This window comes from Bos taurus, chromosome 8 (assembly GCF_002263795.3).
Source record: "Bos taurus isolate L1 Dominette 01449 registration number 42190680 breed Hereford chromosome 8, ARS-UCD2.0, whole genome shotgun sequence".
Classification (NCBI taxonomy): domain Eukaryota; kingdom Metazoa; phylum Chordata; class Mammalia; order Artiodactyla; family Bovidae; genus Bos; species Bos taurus.
In genome coordinates, this window is record NC_037335.1 from 65604977 (window position 1) to 65625892 (window position 20916).

Below are 20916 nucleotides of genomic sequence, written 5' to 3' on the forward strand. Positions count from 1 at the left end.
TACACCATAGAATTGGCCATTTTACACTGTGCAATTCATTAATTTTTACCATATTCCCAAGATTGTGCAATAGTCACTATTATCTTATTCCAGAATATTTTTATCACCTCAGAAAGAAACTCTCCCATTAGTCGTCCGTCCCTATTTCCTCACTTCTTCCCTCCTCAGCTCCTGGCAACCACTGCTCACCATTTCTGTCTCTTTGTATTTGCCTGTTTTGGTCATTTCTTATAGATGAAATTGTATAATGTGGATCTTTTCAGTCTGGCTTCTTTGACTTAGCATACTGTTTTTAGGATTCATTCATGTTGTAGCATATATGAGTACTGTATTTCTTTTTAATGCTGAGTAACATTCCATTGTTGAAGATACACCACTTTATATTTATCCATTTATTAGGTGACCAACATTGGTTTGTGTCTACCTTTTGTGTGTGGTATTATAAAATCTATATTTTTTAGTATTGTTTATATGTAGGGGCGTGTGTATATACTCAAATAAGTCTTTGGTTTTAAATTAGGTTGATATTATAATTGTCCCTGTTTGGCAAAAGTGCTTGTTTTTTTTTTACTGTTTTGCTTTGTTTCTGATTCCTTTAACTCCATCAGTTTTTATTTCAAAAAACACATTTGAATGTTATGAAATTGAGTGTTAAATGTTATCTTTAAATAATGATTGTATTTAGTCTTTTACTCTAGGCAGTACCTTAAGCCACACATATATGCTTTTCGATAAAACTTTTTTCCATTAGAATTCAACATAGCACAGTGAAAACGATCAGTCTGCCTTACTAATTCTTGTTTGTATATCTTTTAAAATTTAACTTGTCTTCCTACCTCACTAGATCCACAAGAAGGCACTGTAGTGGTTCTCCCAGCAGAGTCTCAGCAGCTTTTGGTCCAGCTTGTGTATTTTCTACCCAGTCTGCCTGCTGACTTGCTTTCACGGTTAAGTCGCTGCTGTATTATGGGAAGACTCAGTGCAAATTTGGCTGCCATGCTTATCGGGATACTGCACATGAGGTAGCATGCTGAAGTGAGCTGTATTTCAAGTGTATAATCTTCTCCCTCACCCTTCGCCTGTCACTGGCAGTTTATGAACTGACTTTTAAAAATAAGACCGCCCCTCCCTTCGTTTGCTCTTAAAACAGCAGTTAAAATTGTTGGTTATTACTGACAGAGGAAGTTCTCTGGAGGAAGACTGCTCCGGGTTGTTTATTCAGTGGTTTGCATTGTCATGGTTTCAGTCACTTAATTCATGGGCTGTAGCCCACCAGGTTCCTCTGTCCATGGGATTTTCCAGGCAAGAATACTGGAGTGGGTTGCCATTTCTTTTTCCAGGGGATCTTCCTGACTCAGGGATTGAACCCTTGTTCTCCTGCACCCCAGGTGGATACTTTACTGCTGAGCCATCAGGTAGAAACATACGTGATTTGTGTAGGTGGATTGAAACAAGGGTTAAAAGTATCAGAAGTAAGCCATAGTAAGGATTCAGTGGAGATGAGAGTGCTGTGCTTCAAAACTTTTGGTGTTATGAAATTGTAATACAGGTCTTCCTTTTTGGAAGGGAGCTCAGTTTAATGTAGGTGGTGAAATAAAAGCTTGCAGGACTCAGACAAGGAATCATTGAAATATCTTTGGGTGGGTGTGTGTGTGGTAAAATACACATAACATAAAACTTACCATCTTAACCAGTTTTAGGTATACAGTTAGACCTGTTTGGGGGCATTAAGTACATTCACAGTGTTGTACAGCTGCTACCACTCTTCATCTCCAGTACTTGTCATCATTCCAGACTGAAACTCTGTACTGATTATTTCCCCTTCTCCCAGCCCTTGTTTACCACTATTTTGTCTTCGTGATTTTGATATATTCATCTGTCAATGGATACTTGGTTGTTCTGCCTTTTGGCTATTATGAATAATGCCACTGTAAACATTGGTGTGCAGATGCCTGTTTGAATCCTTTTAATTTCTTTTGGCTGTATACCCAGAAGTAGAATTGCTGGATCATATGTTAATTTTCTGTTTAATTTTTCGAGGAACTACTTTCCAGAGTGTGACTGTACCGTTTTACCCTCAAACGTCTTAAAACTAATAGTGTTTAATGTTGCGAGTGTTCAAAGTATCCTTTAAAATTTAATGTTTGTATCAGGCATAGTACTTTTGTATTCAGTCGTTTGTTACTGATTGTGGCTCAAGGCCAGGGTCTGATAGCTTTAGGCAGGAATTGAATCTAGGCTGTAGCTGGCTTCTTGTACAGATCCTCTGTCCCAATTAAACAGGAGTAGCTCACTTTATTAGTAGATTTTCTTTAGCTTTGTTTGCCAGTCTCTTCATACCAGAATAGGATGTATGTTTGAATGTTGTCACCCAAAGTGTGCTTCATAACTGATAATAACTTTTTCCTTTTAGCAAAAGAGAGCTGTTTGCAATGTGTTGCCTATATGTGAAACCCCTCTTTGTCTAGTTCAGTACTTAATGCCAGGTCTTTAAGAAATACAATTTAACTTAAGTGGGTTCATGTCTGTTAACTTCCTGTAGAGGGCACTCTTTTCCCATGATAGAACTAGTGGAGGATCTGTTTTAACATTCATTTAAAAGCAACTTTGGAACACCTCTTAAAATTAATTCTCTTTAAAACTTGTATTTAGTATTTATTGGCATCAGTTATGATTGACTTATGCTCAGTAACTTCTGTCAAGGATTTTTTCACAAGTCTTTTTTTACCTTTTTATTTGTGGCACGTACTGAGAAAATAGTAATTTACAAGTAATGGTAATAGAAGTTTATAATCATCAAAAGCAAATTGTCATGTAGTTAAAAGTCTACTAAGTTAAATTTGGCCTTTTAGCATGTGCACAGAGTCTTAGTAGACTTCTCTTTCTGTAGATGTATTGTCCCTATTCAAACTAACAAAATAGGGGCTTTTCAACTTTCCCAGGCCAGTGGTATTATTATTGCATAACTTTTTCTAGATTTAGAATTGAAGAATAATGTTTGGTTCCTTAGAAGTCACCTGGGTTATTTCATATCTTTGGTTTTTTCTTCAAAATATCCCTTTCTGTCCTGAATCATGACTGTAAACCAGCCAGCTTTTTCATTATCTCCCACCTGTAAGTAGTCTTGCTTCTCAGCTCCATGTATTTCATGCACTGTTGCCAGGTTAATTTTCCTGAAATATTCCTTTAATAATTTCTGATTTTCATCTGTTATATTAATTGGGCTCTACGATCTAGTTCACTTTGGGTATTATAGTTCTGACACTGTTGTCTCTAGCAGAGGGAGTTTATCTAAGAGCAGATCATCTCAGTTTGTTCAATGTGTGAAAAACCCATCAACTTAAAACTGTTGGTGTTTAGTTTATCTTTTAAAAACTGTACTTAGAATTGCTGTTCCTACCTATATTACCATCCACTTAGAGCTTTTTTGAGTTTGAGTTTTTTCTCCCCCTCCATCCACCTGTGTTGTTCTGCTGACCTTTACTCTTCCTTATCCTCTCTGCCCCTAGTTAATTTACAGCTGGTTTGGGGAACGTAAGACATGGATGTGGAAACGTAATCTACACTGTTAGATAAAAATATCAGAGAAGGGAGAAGTTACTGAGAAATTCAGCCTGGTTTTGAAGCAGAGTGAATATGCGAGCTGGGCTGCCAGGAGCAGGTCTGGTTTACTTTTGTTGTCCAAGCATAATTGATGAAAGCGTCTCTTCTATTCTCAGAAGTGTTCTGGTGCGTCCAGGATATATGGTCATGGTAGTTTTAAGGACAGTGTGATACATTGCTTGTCTTTTGTCCAAACTAGGTTTTTAAATGGATTTGCTACCCCTTTTAGCCACTGGATGGCACAGTTTTCTCTGGGTTCAAGAGGATATTGGTTTGTTTTCTAATCACCATTTTGTACTCATTTCCATTGAGCATCTCTGACTTTTTATAACCTCTTAGCTTGTGATACTCCCTCCATAGCCCTTTAAGCAAAGAGAAGTCCTTTAAGTGGGAATGATTCAGAAGAATGTTTCCATTATTTTTAACTCCCCAACTTTTAAGAATGTTAATAAATACAGTTATTTCAGTGGTAAAAAAATTTAAGTTCTTCTCATTGAATTAGAAACTCCTAATTTTGTCTTGACATTTATTCAGATTTCTGTGATAAAAAATTGTAGTCTTAGCTTTGTGGATCTGATTATTCTCAGGTTTTCCTTTTTCTTTTTTTTTGCTGTATCCATGGTTGACATTTGCTGTATTCCTCCTTAGTCTTACCTTGAAGAGAGTTTTTAAAGATATCACTGGAAACTGATCTCATAGCAGGAACCAGATGATCTTCATTTAATGAGAAGCTGCTTTATGTTTAGCTATTCCCTTAAGTCCCCTACCAATACTTTAGCTGCAGTATTGTGAAGTAGACTAGTTATAAAGCTTTGCAAAGTATAGGAATGCATAGTTATCACAGAGTGGCTTTAAATTGAGGTATTCTTTACCTAGTTAAGACGCTTTTGCTCAGGTAGGAAGCAGGAGCTTGTTTAAACCTAGCTCATTTATGTAAGCAGGGCAAGACTTTCTTATAAAGACGAGGGAGTAAACACACAGCGGCTGGACCTGCTACTGAAAAGCAGGACTTCATCTTGGCCTGGAATCTGAGTCTTGAGTGCTGTGGAAAGTTTTTTAAGTTGTACCATATATGTGGACCGGTTATGCTTTTCAAGGAAACTTTACATAAATATATGCTAAAAATGTTTTCCATATTATGGTACTTGAACCCTTATATGTAAAGATGATACATGAGTCTGAGCTCTTAAATTAGACTTGTTTTCAATAAAGAAAAATAGTCGTATATTCTGTGCTTCATTCCTGAGTCTTCAAGTTGGTCACTTCTAGTACTAGGTCTCCATTTATTATAGATCGTCATTTTCTGGATGGAAGTCTTCAGTGAAAGAACAGAATGGAAGTGTTCAGTTAAACATCAGTAATGCGGACTATTTCAGCTTCTTATTTTCAACACTTACAGGTAACTACACTGAGCTGCCAAGTTAAGGAAAGGAAAAGAACCTAGGATGAAAATTCTCCTGAGATTTACTGTCTTAGCTGTTTGGGTCCAAGTTTTGAACCTCGCTGCATAGTTTAATAAGATGGTGAACAGAATATTCATTTTAAACATGTTTAAAATGGTCAGTGTGTTAGGAAAAACGTCAGATTTTAATTAGCCATATTTTGCTTTCCATTGGTTTCAAAGAAAAATTAGTAACATGAGTCTTGATGTGTTAGATTGGTAAGTATTATTACTGTTGTTTTAAATGATTGTACTGTCTTCAGTGTTTTGTAATTGGATGATAAAGATGACAGTGTTTGAAATTTTCTGAAGACTTAAACTTAAGAGACTTATTTAATATGTTAAGTCAGAATCGCAAAATAGCTTGGAAGGTTCTGATAAAGAGCTGAATGTCGCAAGATAAATATTATATAAGAGAAACAAGTAGACTTGTATGTGTGTGTTTGATAGTTTTGGATGTATGCATTTGAGATGGGTGTGAGGGCTTTACGTTTTAATTAGTAGTACCTGTCAGAGGGTTTAGTGGTTTTAGGAAACTCATGAGGACTCAGTCAGGAGTGTGATATGGCTTCCAAACCAGATGATGACTCTTTAGGGCGTGTTCGTGGAAGTGCAGTGATCTGAAAACATCAAAGCAGGTAGCTGGGGTCAGACCACATTGTGCTGGTGTTCTGATCATTCTAAGAGCTGTCTTTCAGGAGGGGCTTTGGCAAGTTGTTTGTATAGGTCAGATTAGGTATAATAGAGGTGGTAAGAGAATCAGAAATCTTACTATATAGGATAGGTAGAAGAAAGTACACAGTAATTGTTGAAGAAATAGACTTAGGAGGGATGGAATAGTTTTAAAACATTTGAAAGGCTATTATGTAAGAATACGAGTTTGGTATATGTATGAAGGAGCATGTTGTTACTCTTGTTCATTTGCTTTTTAAACCTGACATTAATTAGAATGATTATGTCTTTCACATTTATTTCAGTATAAAGGTGGAAAGTCCTCAGTGTAAGGGGTATAATATTGTTTCTTGATGTGTTACACATTTGATTCAGGTCACATCTTTGTGTACATAATTATATGAATTTTATTACATTGCTGGCATTTCATTTTTTAAAATAATACATGAAGAAATTCAGGGAAAACAGCTTGAACAATTTAACTTGAAGATACATGTCTATTTTTTAAAATTATTTGAGAATGTTACATGCTTTGCAATTTATTTTAAACTGGCTTTCTTACTCAAATTAGGGTTTTCAAAAGAGGAACTGACTTGGCTTCAGAGCCTTCGAGGAGTGCCTCATGTCATCCAGACGCAGCTTTCCCCTGTGCTACTTTACCTCACTGACTTGGATCAGTTTTTACACCATTGGGACGTAACAGAGGTAATGGTCCATTTGAAAAGGCATGCAAGATTGTTAGAATTCAGTTCATCAGCCACCAATAGTTACTATGTGTTAGCATTGCCTTGTGTAAGATATTTTTAGAGATTTAGAGTAGTATAAACTGAAGCGACTTAGCAGCAGCAGCAGCCGAGTAGTATAAAATACAGTCCCTATTCTGAAAGTACATGTGATCCTTGGATACGCGATGTAGATTCCTAAAGAAGACTGTTCATAAAAGTTATGCCACTAGAATAAAATAAATCAGCTGTTTGAATGATAGAGACACATTTATTTTCTTTTTGCTGCTGCAGCTAAGTCGCTTCAGTTGTGTCCGACTCTGTGCAACCCCATAGACGGCAGCCCACCAGGCTCCCCAGTCCCTGGGATTCTCCAGGCAAGAACACTGGACTGGGTTGCCATTTCCTTCTCCAATGCATGAAAGGGAAAAGTGAAAGTGAAGTCGCTGTCATGTCCGACTCTTAGCAACCTACCAGGTCTGCAGCCTACCAAGCTCCTTCGTCCATGGGATTTTCTAGGCAAGAGTACTGGAGTGGCATGCCATAGGGTAAAAGGATAAATTTATAGATTCAGTGCAATCCCTGTCAAGCTACCAACGGTATTCTTCACAGAGCTAGAACAAATAATTTCACAATTTGTGTGGAAATACAAAAAACCTCAAATAGCCAAAGCAATCTTGAGAAAGAAGAATGGAACTGGAGGAATGGAACTACCTGACTTCAGGCTCTACTACAAAGCCACAGTCATCAAGACAGTATGGTACTGGCACAAAGACAGAAATATAGATCAATGGAACAAAATAGAAAGCCCAGAGATAAATCCACACACCTATGGACACCTTATCTTTGACAAAGGAGGCAAGAATATACAATGGATTAAAGACAATCTCTTTAACAAGTGGTGCTGGGAAAACTGGTCAACCACTTGTAAAAGAATGAAACTAGAACACTTTCTAACAGCATACACAAAAATAAACTCAAAATGGATTAAAGATCTAAACGTAAGACCAGAAACTATAAAACTCCTAGAGGAGAACATAGGCAAAACATTCTCCGACATACATCACAGCAGGATCCTCTATGACCCACCTCCCAGAATATTGGAAATAAAAGCAAAAATAAACATAATTAATTTATTAATTAATTACACTTAAAAGCTTCTGCACAACAAAGGAAACTGTAAGTAAGGTGAAAAGACAGCCTTCAGAATGGGAGAAAATAATAGCAAATGAAGCAACTGACAAACAACTAATCTCAAAAATATACAAGCAACTCCTATGGCTCAATTCCAGAAAAATAAACGACCCAATCAAAAAATGGGCCAAAGAACTAAATAGACATTTCTCCAAAGAAGACATACAGATGGCTAACAAACACATGAAAAGATGCTCAACATCACTCATTATCAGAGAAATGCAAATCAAAACCACTATGAGGTACCATTTCACGCCAGTCAGAATGGCTGCAATCCAAAAGTCTACAAGCAGTAAATGCTGGAGAGGGTGTGGAGAAAAGGGAACCCTCTTACACTGTTGGTGGAAATGCAAACTAGTACAGCCACTATGGAGAACAGTGTGGAGATTCCTTAAAAAACTGGAAATAGAACTGCCTTATGACCCAGCAATCCCACTGCTGGGCATACACACTGAAGAAACCAGAAGGGAAAGAGACACGTGTACCCCAATGTTCATCGCAGCACTGTCTATAATAGCCAGGACATGGAAGCAACCTAGATGTCCATCAGCAGATGAATGGATAAGAAAGCGGTGGTACATATACACAATGGAGTATTACTCAGCCATTAAAAAGAATACATTTGAATCAGTTCTAATGAGGTGGATGAAACTGGAGCCTATTATACAAAGTGAGGTAAGCCAGAAAGAAAAACACCAATACAGTATACTAACGCATTTATATGGAATTTAGAAAGATGGTAACAATAACCCTGTATACGAGACAGCAAAAGAGACACTGATGTATAGAACAGTCTTTTGGACTCTGTGGGAGAGGGCGAGGGTGGGATTATTTGGGAGAATGGCATTAAAACATGTATAATATCATATATGAAACGAGTCACCAGTCCAGGTTCGATGCACGATACTGGATGCTTGGGGCTGGTGCACTGGGATGACCCAGAGGGATGGTACGGGGAGGGAGGAGGAAGGAGGGTTCAGGATGGAGAACAAGTGTATACCTGTGGCGGATTCATGTTGATACATGGCAAAACCAATACAATATTGTAAAGTTAAAAAATAAAAACGAGAAGAGGAAAGGCTTAAAGGAAAAGGAAGAATTTTGCACAGATATTGAAGGATGAGTAAGAGTCAAGTAGGATTTTGTATCCTTGAAGGTGGGTTTTTCTAAACAGAAAAAATTATTTGGAAGTTCCTTTGGTTTTAAAGAATTAGTATATGGTTTATCAAAGTTACATTTTAAACCCCAAATTTCCCTTGAATTTTAAAGTTCAACCTAACAAATCTTTTTAGATAAATATAGTAAGTTTAGGCAATCATTTTAAAAGGAGACTTTAATTACATTTTATCCCTTTTGCAAATATATTTTAAGCTTTAAAAAACAGTTTAAATAAATATATTCACTATTTGGTAAATAGTTCAGTTTTCAGACAGACCTTCACAATTTTTATGGTAAATCTTAAAACATTTAATAAACTTACAAGCATGGTGAATCTTAATATCTTAAGTTTCAGTACTGTTTATAGTGAAATTCAGATTAAAACTACAAGTCTAGGTTAGCTGTTAGTAGTGTTTTAAATTGGAATTATAGGGCTGATCTTTTACGCTAATGGTCAGAATTGTTTCATGTTACAAATATATAAATATGTAAAAGCATCATAAATACTAGCACTAAGGATTTGAGTCTGTAAGATATTTATATATTAGTTAATTTCTTTTATTTATTTCTTCAGTTTCTTTCCTTGCATTGAAAGGTACTTGCCCAGTAGGATTGCAGTTGTGTCATCCCAAACAATGTTGGTTGGAACCTTTCTTGCAAATTCTGAGGTTGTATTCTGTGCTAGCTAACTTTTTTTTTTTTTTTTTAATGATTCATAAGGTTTTTGGTTAGAGCATTGACTGTATATTCTTTTCTTGTAACTCATAATTGCTAGGCCATAGCCTTTTCAAACAAAAAACAACCTTTGTCATTGTTCTCAACAGGGTAGTCTCTAGAACCTAAATCTGTTTTATTGCTATACCAGTTGATTTTATTCAGCTGATCTATTTACTACTACTTTCATTCTTTTCCAGAATAATCTTTATGTCCTTCCTGTATCTTAGGGCTACACCTTTTGTAGACATTGAACACATTTCTCTCATGGTTTTTTTGACTCTGATCACAATACTTAGGTCATGCCAGGGATACTTTCTTCTCTTTATTACCCGGTGCCTAACTATGTTCATATATCGGCTTTCAAAAAACAGTGGATTTTAAACAGTGAAAACTAATGAGTTAGGTAACCAACCTGCATATTTAATATCTGGCATTTTATCTTAATCCATAGTGCATGAAGAGATTGAGGCCTTGCACACTACTCGATTGGAAGGATTGGGTTTAGTAGTAGTAGTTGTTTTGTGAGATTGTTTCTAATGTTTTTAAACTACATCATTATGGATTGGGGAAAGCATGGTATGGGGATTCATCAGTGGGCCCCAGATTCCAGACATAGACTTGTTAAGTGTCTAGTTTAATAACTTGGACAACTCCAATAATCTTTCTTTGACAATTTTAATTTTTCAGAATCACATCATCTGTGTAAAGACACATGTCGTGAAAATGTGATTGGTTATATTTCTGAGTGTACATTGGCAAGGACATGTATTAAACTTCAAGGATGCTGTCTTTGAAATGTTAAGACATAAATTAGGAAAAATCTGAAAGTTACATTGTTCATTTTTGAAGTTAAGATTCCAGTTCTATTTTGGATAAAATTTGCCTTTAAGTTGGCCTTTTCATATGAAATTATTTGAAATATATGTAGTTTTTGACAGCCTTAGTGTAAAAATTGATTTTTTATTATTATTTCATTTGAAAAAGTTAGTAGTCCATGGAGTGGGTTTGCTTAGTTGTTTTATCTGCTTAGTCTGAAGTGGTTTTTTATTTAAATCGGACCTTTATTTTCTGAGTAGATTTTCTTCACAAAGTATAATTTACTTATTTACTTAATACATTTAAGAATTTATTTATTTACATATGGCAGTACGAGGTCTTTGTTGCCATGTACAGGCTTTCTCCAGTTGCAGCAAGTGGGGATTACTCTCTGGGGCTCCTCTTTAGTTGTGGAGTGCAGGCTTCACACTCCACTGTGGTGGCTTCTCTTGTCGCAGAGCATGGGCTCTAGGGCTTCATTAGTTCTGGCACACAGGCTTCGTTGCCCTGTGGAATCTTCCCAGACCAGGAATTGAACCTGTGTCCCCTACATTGATGGCAGATTCTTAACCATTGGACCACAAGGAAAGTCCCACAAAGTACAATTTAGAAGAACTGAAGGATAATAGTAAAAGTGTTCTTCCATTCCCTGTCTCCCAGCCATCCACTTCCCTTCCTTAGTTTCTAAATGTATTCTTCTGGATAACTTCTGTGTCTTCACAAATGATTATATGTATTCTTTTGGCTTCTCCTTTTATACAAATAACATACTCTGATTTGGACCTTGCAGTTTTCACTTGGTGTCTTTGTGATCATTTCTTCTAAACACTGAAGGAAGAATTGTATGATCTTGCCATTAATGATGGAAATAGTAGTTAAAAGGGAAAGATCACAAAGGGAAAAGGAGTCTTTGGACAGAGATATCATTCCCAAATGGAAGTGTCTTTTCCAGAGCCAGTGGAAGGTTTTATGGTTAATTTTCATTGTCGTTATAAAATTTTGAATGGTTTGAAAAGACTACTTTTTAACTAAATTCGGAAGAATAATAATAAAACGTTACCATAGTTTAAGAAATAGACCATTTTTCTTTGTTTTTGAAACCTCTGATTTTATTAACAGTTTTATGTGTATGACATTTCTGTATAAAATTAGGTAGAAAATACTTCAGTGTAGAAATTAAACATACAAAATCTTTTTAGGAAAAGTAAAGTTTTGTATTTTTTAAAAACTCTTAGTTTCCACACTAGCACATTGCCGTGCCTGTTCTGGAATTGTGTACTGTGAGGTCAGGAATCGGAGGTATGCAAGTTTCGGTTCACACTGTAGTTGCAAAAGTGAAGATTGCCTGTGTATGTGTATGTTTGTGTGTCTCTGTGTTTGTATTTTTGTTTACTTTTATTTTGAAACAATTTCAGACCTAGAGAAAAATTACAACTGCAGTAGAAAGAACTTCTGTTTTCTTAAACTATTTGACAAAATGCCCATAGTCCCTACTTTAGCACAAGTAGGCCGTGTTTTATTGTACTTGCAGATTCAGTTTTTACAAACTGAAGTTTTGTGGCAACGCTGCATTGAGGCTGTCTGTCATCTCAATAGCACTGGTACACTTCGTGTCTCTGTGTCACAGTTCGGTAATTCTTGGAATATTTCACACTTTTTCATTGTTATTTCTTACAGTGAGCTGTGATTGGTGATCTTTGATAATACTGTTGTAATTGTTTCGGGCTTTGTAATTAATTGTCCTCATGAACCGTACATGAGATAGTGCAGTGAACTTGGTGAAATATGTGTTCTCACTGCCCCGCCAGCCAGCCGTTCCCTCTCTCTCCCCTTCTCAGGTCTCCCTGTTCCCTGAGACTCAACAGTACTGAAATTAGGGCAGTTAATAACCCTACAGAGGCCTCTGTGAGTGTGTGTGTGTTAGTTGCTCAGTTGTATCCAACTCTTTGCAATGCTATGGACTGTAGCTTGCCAGGCTCCTCTGTCCATGGAATTCTCCAGGTAAGAATACTGGAGTGGGTTGCCATTTCCCTCTCTGGGGGATCCTCCTGACCCAGGGATCAAACCCCAGCCTATTGCATTGCAGGTAGATTCTTTACCGTCTGAGCCACCAGGTGTTCAAGTGAAGCGAAGAGTTGGGTATCTCTTACTTTAAATCAAAAGCTAGAAATGATTATTAGCTTAGTGAGGAAAGCATGTTGATAGCAAAGATAGGCTGAAAACTAGACCTCTCTGCTGGTTAGCCAAGTTGTGAATGCAAAAGAAAAGTTCTTGAAACTAAAAGTGCTATTCCATGAACACAGGAATAATAAGAAAGTGAAACAACCTTTTTGATGACATGGAAAAAGTTTGAATGATCTGGATAGAAGATCAAACCACCACAACATTCCCTAAAGTCAAAGCCAAATCTCGAGCAAAACCCTGATGATGATTTAGTTGCTAAGTCGTGTCTGACTCTTTGTGACCCCATGGACTGTGGCCCACCAGGCTCCTCTGTCTATGCGATTCTCCAAGCAAGAATACTGGCAGTGGTTGCCATTTCCTTCTCCAGGGGATCTTCCTGACCCAGGGATCGAACCCGGATCTCCCGCATTGCAAGCAGATTTACCAATTGAGCTACAAGGGAAGCCCTAAAACTCTAATAAGTCTCTTCAATTCTCTGAAGGCTAAGAGAGGTGAGGAAGCTGCAGAAGAGTTTGAAGGTAGCAGAGACTGTTCATGAGGCTTAAGGGAAGATGCTGTCTCCATGACATGAAGGTGTAAGGTGAAATAGCTAATGGGGAAGTTTCAGCAAATTATCCAGCAGATCCAGCTAAGATGAGTATTGAAATGGTGGCTACACTAAATAACAGACTTTCAACATAGACAAAACAGCTTTATACTGGAAGACGATGCCATCTAGGACTTGGCTTAGCTAGAGAGGAGTGAGTGCCTGGTTTCAGAGCTTCAGAGGACAGGTTGACTCTTGTGAGGGGCTGATGCAGTTGGTGACTTTAAGTTGAAGCCAGTGTTCATTTACCATTCTGAAAATTCTAGAACCCTTAAAAATTATGCTAAGTCTGCTCTGCCTGTGCCCTATAAAGGAAAAAGCCTGGATGACAGTACACCATGGTTTACTGATTATTTTAAGCCCACTGTTGATATCTTCTGCACAGAAGAAAAGCTTCCTTTCAAAGTATTACTACTCATTGACAAAACAGTGGTCATTCTGGAACCCTGATGGAGATACACAATGAGATTAATGTTTTTTTCATGCTTGCTAGCACAGCATCCATTCTGCAGTCCATGGATCAAGGAGTCATTTAGACCTTCAAGTTTTATTATTTAAGAAATAAGCTGCCATAAATAGAGATTCTTCTGATGGATCTGAGCAAAGTAAATTGGAAACTTTCTGGAAAAGAGTTCACCTTGTAGATGCCATTAAGATCATTTGTGATTCATAGTGAGAGGTCAAAATATCAACATTAACATGAGTTTGGAAGAAGTTGATTACAACCTTCATGAGGAGTTCAAGATTTCAGTGGAGGAAGTAACTGCAGATGTGGAAATAGCAAGAAAACTAGAATTAGAAATGGAGCTTGAAGATGTGACTGAATTGCAGATATCTCATGATAAAACTTTGAACAGATGAAGAGTTGCTTCTAATAAATGAGCAAAGAATGAGCAAATGAATCTACCCCTGGTAAAGATGTGAAGATTGTTGAAATGACAACATAGGATTTAGAATAGTACACTGACTTTGCTGATAAAGCAGTGTCATTCATTGACCCTGACATTTTTGAAGAATCAGTTCAGTTCAGTCCCTCAGTCATGTCTGACTCTTTGCAAACCCATGGACTGCAGCACTCCAGGCCTCCCTGTCCATCACCAACTCCCGGAATTGAACTCATGTCCATTGAGTCGGTGATGCCATCCAACCATCTCATCCTCTGTCATCCCCTTCTCCCCCAACCTTCAATCTTTCCCAGCATCAGGGAAATGAGTCAGTTCTTCACATCAGGTGGCCAAAGTATTGGAGTTTCAGCTTCAACATCAGTCCTTTCAATGAACATTCAGGACTGATTTCCTTTAGGATGGACTGGTTGGATCTCCTTGCAGTCCAAGGGACTCTCCAGAGTCTTCTCCAATACCACAGTTCAAAAGCATCAATTCTTTGGTGCTCAGCTTTCTTAATAGTCCAGCTCTCACATCCATACATGACTACTGGAAAAACCATAGCCTTGACTAGATGGACGTTTGTTGGCAAAGTAATGTCTCTGCTTTTTAATATGCTGTCTAGGTATAGGCTGGTCATAACTTTTCTTCTAAAGAGTAAGCATCTTTTTTGCAGGACAGTTATTCTGTAAAATTTCTCTCTATTCAGGTTTATTTCCGCATGGTTAAATCAGGTTGTACAGATGTGGCAGGAATATGACAAGTGATGCTGTGGGATTCTGATGGCAGCTTGTCAGACGGTGCAGGGTTTTGATTTGTCCCATTAGATGTTCACTTTGCCCACTTGAGTAAGTGGTATCTGGTCACCTTCTGCACTCTAGTTTTTCCCCTTTAGTAACATTTTATGATGTTTTGAAACAGTGTAAATATCACTTCTTTTTGGTCTTCTCTTTTATTCATTTCTTTCTTTTTGTTAGTATGGTTTCTTATATTTTCCAGTGGGGTAAATTTCCTTACTATCTTTATTATCTTTGATACTCACGTTTGCCATGGTCACCTCCTGGAAGCAAACGTCTTTGTTCTTTTGACATGTCCTCGTGTTTCTCTGAGTGCTGTTGACCTTGAACAACACAGGTGCGAACTGTGCAGGCCCACTTACATGCAGATTTACCTCAGTAGTAAATACTACATTACTGCATGGACCCATGGTTGCATCTGCAGATACGAACAGCGTTAGATGTGGAGGGCCTGCTATTAAGTTAGGTGCAGATTTTCAACCGCACAGAGGGTCTGTGCCTTTAATCCCCTCCCCGTGTTGTTCAAGGGTTAGCTGTACTACCTTTATTGTATCACAGATTGTTTCAGATTCGTGTTGTATTTCCCCTGTCCCAGCCCAGCAATCAGGTATTTCTTTAAGAAGCCCAGTTTTCCTTTAGGTGGAGAATGCATTTTAGGAAACAATTCTCGACTCTTTTTTTTTTTTTTTATACTAAGCAGGCCCGACTCTGCTTAGCTTCCGAGATCAGACGAGATCGGGCGCCTTCAGGCTGATATGGCCGGAGCCCTCGACTCTTATAAGTGTGTTCATTGCTATTTGATGTTGCTGTTCCCAGACCTTATCAGTGAACAGAAATCAGGAATTCAACACCATGGGGTTCATTCTGGTTTTCTCCTTTCCCTCTTGTATCTGCTTTTTCTGATGGTGAGAAACCCGACTTCCATTTACTTAATATATTTACCTACTCGGTCACTTCGTCTGTGATCGTCTCCTTTTGGTGCCACCCTTTTCCCCTGTGGGCATCTTTCTTATCCCATTTGAACTCCCAATTCTTGGGGACAGAGCACCTGTATTTGTTAACAGTTAACTGACTCTGGGCCACTGAAGCCCTCCCATTGACTCTAGTGCTGATGTCTAGCTTGGCCTCATGCAGTAGCTTTAGAACTGATTTGTTCAGGAGGGGAGGGAGGCAGAATGGAAAAAGGAGGGGATTGAGTGATCATTTATTATTGAATGGGCCTTTCAAATATGATTTACCTTTTATGAATGATAATATTCACTATGCTCATTTTGAAGAAGGAAGATAGCATTGAAAATAATCCTGTTTACATTGTTACCTACAGGTTTAAAAGCGGAGACAATTGCCCTGTGAAAACTCTGGGTACTATCACTCTGCAAGAGGTTTTATAGAGACATAATGCAGATACTGTTGATTTTTGAGGATTGACAGTTCTCTTGAATTTATCTTGACTGTTCCTTCTCTTCCTAGAGTCATAGTCTTATTTCCACTAGCCTTATCTTTGTCTCCCCATGGGATTTTTCTACATACTTCATTTTGGTACTGCATTCCATCAACTTCTGGAGTTGTGTTGTGATTCTCTGAAGGACTTGATGCTATCATTCTGCTTCTTGTTTTAAGATCTTAGAAAATTAAAAATACTAAAGATTTGATTCTCATCTCATTCATATTTTTCTTCCTTATAGACTGTTCTTTTACCTTTAGGGAATAAGAGGCAGCATAATTTGCACGTGGTATTTCTATTTTCTGGATCATGTTTTTTTCAATGATGTATTTTTCCACCGAATGGGAGAAAAGCTTTTGTCCGCTCTTTGTTTACATCACTGAGACCTCCCTGTTGTAGCACTTATTTAATGGGAATGTGGGCTCTACCTTGGTTGATTGTAAGCTACCCGAGGGCTGTGAGACAGAAGTTTCTCATTCTTTCACTCCTGTGTGTAGCGCCTGATAAGACTAGCTCAGTTTGTGTGGTAGTCAGGCAGTTGTGTCCAACTCTTTGTGACCCCATATTTGGTAGCTTGTCAGACTCTTCTGTCCATGGAATTCTCCAGGCAAGAATACCAGAGTGAGTTGCCATTTCCTTCTCCACAGTGCTCAGTAAGTATTTAATAAATGAATTATTTGGAAAATTAGCACATATATATGAGGATTGCTTGTTTGGTGCTTGCATCTTTAGAGTCACTTCTTGTTGAGTTTCTTTTTAATATGTAGAGCAACTAGGTTTAAAAAAAACTGTTGGACTTGTTTCTGACCTACAGTGTTCTGATTTGGTACCGGTTTTCTCCTTTCTCACAGACAGTCTGTCACAGTTTATTGGTTGTCCCTGTCCGAAGCCAAAGCTTTGATGTCCTGCAGACTGCCATCAGTAAGCATTTGGTAAATATACTTAAAATTTTTTCTGTTACACAAAAAGCATAGAGATTCACTGGTTAAGATTTGGTTTGCCATAATCGGGGAGAGACTGAGTGTCCAGAATCTAAGCTTAATAATTTCATGGCCTCTCATCTGTGGTGAGAACTGAGAAATCTTGGTTTGTTTGCTGGCTGTTGCTAATTAATTCTGTGACCTTAGGGAAATGGCCCTTACTTTCTACATATGAGCAATGAAAGACCTTAAAATGATACCTTGGATCTTTCTGACTTGAAATGCTTTCATGAACATGTGCTTGGTGTCATACCTAGAAGGGGTGAGGTGTGGAGTAGGGCTGTCACCTCACAAGCTTAAGGCCTGGTCACTGGGAACAGTGAGCTTAGCCATGAAACTTACTTGTCTCTGGGCTTGTGGATGTCTCTTGTTCCCAGTGGTATTGAATTCTCATTAGGTATGCCTGGGTTTTGCTTTTAACTTCCTCCAACCTTTACACTTTGATCTTTGACTTTTTAGTATAATGATATATTACAGTGCAAGGGAGAGCCCCCAAGGTTTTCTTCAAGGGACTGTCACTTGTTTGGATAATTTTATAGGCACATGCGTACCCCCTTTTACTACCCTCAAATTGGAAGACTACCACTTTGACTTCAGTACCCTTTTCTTCCTGCTATTAAACTTCCAATCCATATACATTGTATCTCCAAAGATCCCCATCTTTTTTTTTTTTTTTAACTTCCACTCTAGAAATGTATGCCCTCCTTTGATTACATTCACTGTTCCAAGATCAGCATTCCAGTCGGTCACTTTCTTCAGACAGCCTGGTGGAAAGGTTAAGACCTCAGAGCCTGCAGACTATGATTACTCAACAGTTGCTTGCAGGAGATTTTGACTGTGTATACTTACACAGAGTCCACCTTAATGACTGTTTATACAGCAGAGTCCAGGTGAGCTAGTGTACCATGATGTCCCCTGTCTGGATCTGGGGCAGTGAGGCAGTCAAGAGTAAGTGTGGTATTACCTTACTCCGTTGCAGATGATTTTCCTTGGTTATGTCTGAATGACCGGTCAAATCAAAGGGCAGGGGAAGGATAATTATAAAATGAACTCTGGTTTGTGCATTTAATTTCCTGGGATGAGGGTGGTGCCTGATTAGCGTTTTCCAGTCTGAATACTCAGGATCATGTAAATGTGATTGTTGGTATCAAGATTTTCTTTGGATGCAAGAAATAATCCTTTTAAATAATGTTTTTGGCCAACAGTAGAAATTGTAACATCTAGAAAATTTAAGAGACTTTGTCTTGAAGGGGATGTGGGGGATTGGATTGATAGTATTTTTTTTTAATTTTATTTTATTTTTAAACTTTACAATATTGTATTGGTTTTGCCAAATATTGAAATGAATCCACCACAGGTATACATGTGTTCCCCATCCTGAACCCTCCTCCCTCCCCATACCATCCCTCTGGGTCGTCCCAGTGCACCAGCCCCAAGCATCCAGTATCGTGCATCGAACCTGGACTGGCGACTTGTTTCATATATGATATTATACATGTTTCAGTGCCATTCTCCCAAATCATCCCACCCTCTCCCTCTCCCACAGAGTCCAAAAGACTGTTCTGTATACATCAGTGTCTCTTTTGCTGTCTCGTATACAGGGTTATTGTTACCATCTTTCTAAATTCCATATATATGCGTTAGTATACTGTATTGGTGTTTTTCTTTCTGGCTTACTTCACTCTGTATTATAGGCTCTAGTTTCATCCACCTCATTAGAACTGATTCAAATGTATTCTTTTTAATGGCTGAGTAATACTCCATTATGTATATGTACCATAGCTTTCTTATCCATTCATCTGCTGATGGACATCTAGGTTGCTTCCATGTCCTGGCTATTATAAACAGTGCTGCAATGAACATTGGGGTACACGTGTGTCTTTCAATTCTGGTTTCCTCAGTGTGTATGCCCAGCAGTGGGATTGCTGGGTCATAAGGCAGTTCTATTTCCAGTTTTTTAAGGAATCTCCACACTGTTCTCCATAGTGGCTGTACTAGTTTGCATTCCCACCAACAGTGTAAGAGGGTTCCCTTTTCTCCACACCCTCTCCAGCATTTATTGCTTGTAGATTTTTGGATCGCAGCCATTCTGACTGGCGTGAAATGGTACCTCATAGTGGTTTTGATTTGCATTTCTCTGATAATGAGTGATGTTGAGCATCTTTTCATGTGTTTGTTAGCCATGTGTATGTCTTCTTTGGAGAAATGTCTGTTTAGTTTTTTGGCCCATTTTTTGATTGGGTCGTTTATTTTTCTGGAATTGAGTTGTAGGAGTTGCTTGTATATTTTTGAGATTGTTTGTCAGTTGCTTCATTTGCTACTATTTTCTCCCATTCTGAAGGCTGTCTTTTCACCTTGCTAATAGTTTCCTTTGTTGTGCAGAAGCTTTTAAGTTTAATTAGGTCCCATTTGTTTATTTTGCTTTTATTTCCAATATTCTGGGAGGTGGGTCATAGAGGATCCTGCTGTGATGTATGTCGGAGAGTGTGATAGTATTTCTTGAATTTAAATATTTTCAGAGTCATTTCAGGTAGCAGTTAGTTGTCAGAGGAAAACGGGACCTTAAGGTGTGGTGGGGGGCATGGCACGTATTGTGGTTGTACCGATTTCCACCAGTAGTAGTAGTAGTGTAGTCGTTAAGTCATCTCCGACTGTGTGACCCATGGACTGTAGCCTGCCAGGCTTCTGTGTCCGTGGGATTCTCCAGCAAGGATGTTGGAGTAGGTTGCCATTCCCTTCTCCAGGGGATCTTCCCAAACCAGGGATTAAACCTGGATCTTCCCACATTACAGGCAGATTCTTTACCATCTGAGCTACCAGTAGTGATGGGAGGTTAATTGTCCAGGTGATGGTGTTTGTTTTTATTCTGGGGAAAAGGGCTGTTGTGAAGAGGTCATTAACCTCATTTTTCTCTGCCTAGGTTGGATTGACTGTAATTCCTGACAGCACAGCTGGCTGTGTTTTGGGTGTTATCTGTAAGCTCCTGGATCATACGTGTGTACTTAGTGAAACTCTACTGCCGTTTCTGGCTTCTTGTTGCTATAGTCTGCTTTATTTTCTGCTTACTTTAGAGAAAGGAGAAGCAGAACATCTAAGAAAAAGGTAACAGTTTTGTACTCTTAAACTTTTAATTTTTTTCCTACTTGCTCAACTCCCTTCAGTCAATCAATCCATAAAAGATATTTCCAAAATCTACTTCTTTTTTAGAGTTTGTATATCCCTCGCTACCTGCTTCTTTGTTCTTTTGTGAATCCCCTTTGTGATGAGGTATACCAGTCTTAGTTTTTGTTTTTTCTTGTAAGCTACAAATTTGAAAAGTTAGATGGTATTATAGAGTTTCTTGGGAGCGTTCCTTAACTTTGCTATAGATCTGGCAAGAAAATTCTATGTTTTAGAAGAATGGACTTATTAATACGAGCCTTTGTATTTTGTTTGGGCTTCATTAGAACTAGCCACGGAGAAGGCAATGGCACCCCACTCCAGTACTCTTGCCTGGAAAATCCCATGGACGGAGGAGCCTAGTAGGACACGACTGAGCGAGTTCACTTTCACTTTTCACTTTCATGCATTGGAGAAGGAAATGGCAACCCACTCCAGTGTTCTTGCCTGGAGAATCCCAGGGACGGGAGAGCCTGGTAGGCTGCCGTCTATGGGGTCGCACAGAGTTGGACACAACTGAAGTGACTTAGCAGTTAGCAGAACTAGCCAGAGTCAAATT

At 38.3% G+C, this 20916-nt stretch overlaps 1 protein-coding gene across 1 annotated transcript in view; it reads left to right on the top strand.

Annotated features, from left to right (window-relative positions):
- Positions 1–20304, top strand: part of LOC100297540 (testis-expressed protein 10) — a 32223-nt gene extending 11919 nt beyond the window's left edge. Inside the window, exons 3-7 of the mRNA XM_059889324.1 lie at positions 845–1022; positions 4896–5002; positions 6288–6421; positions 17070–17150; positions 20119–20304. Coding sequence (XP_059745307.1) covers positions 845–1022; positions 4896–5002; positions 6288–6421; positions 17070–17150; positions 20119–20304 — 686 coding nt within the window. The remainder of the gene's footprint in view (positions 1–844; positions 1023–4895; positions 5003–6287; positions 6422–17069; positions 17151–20118) is intronic.
- The last annotated feature ends 612 nt before the right edge of the window (positions 20305–20916 follow it).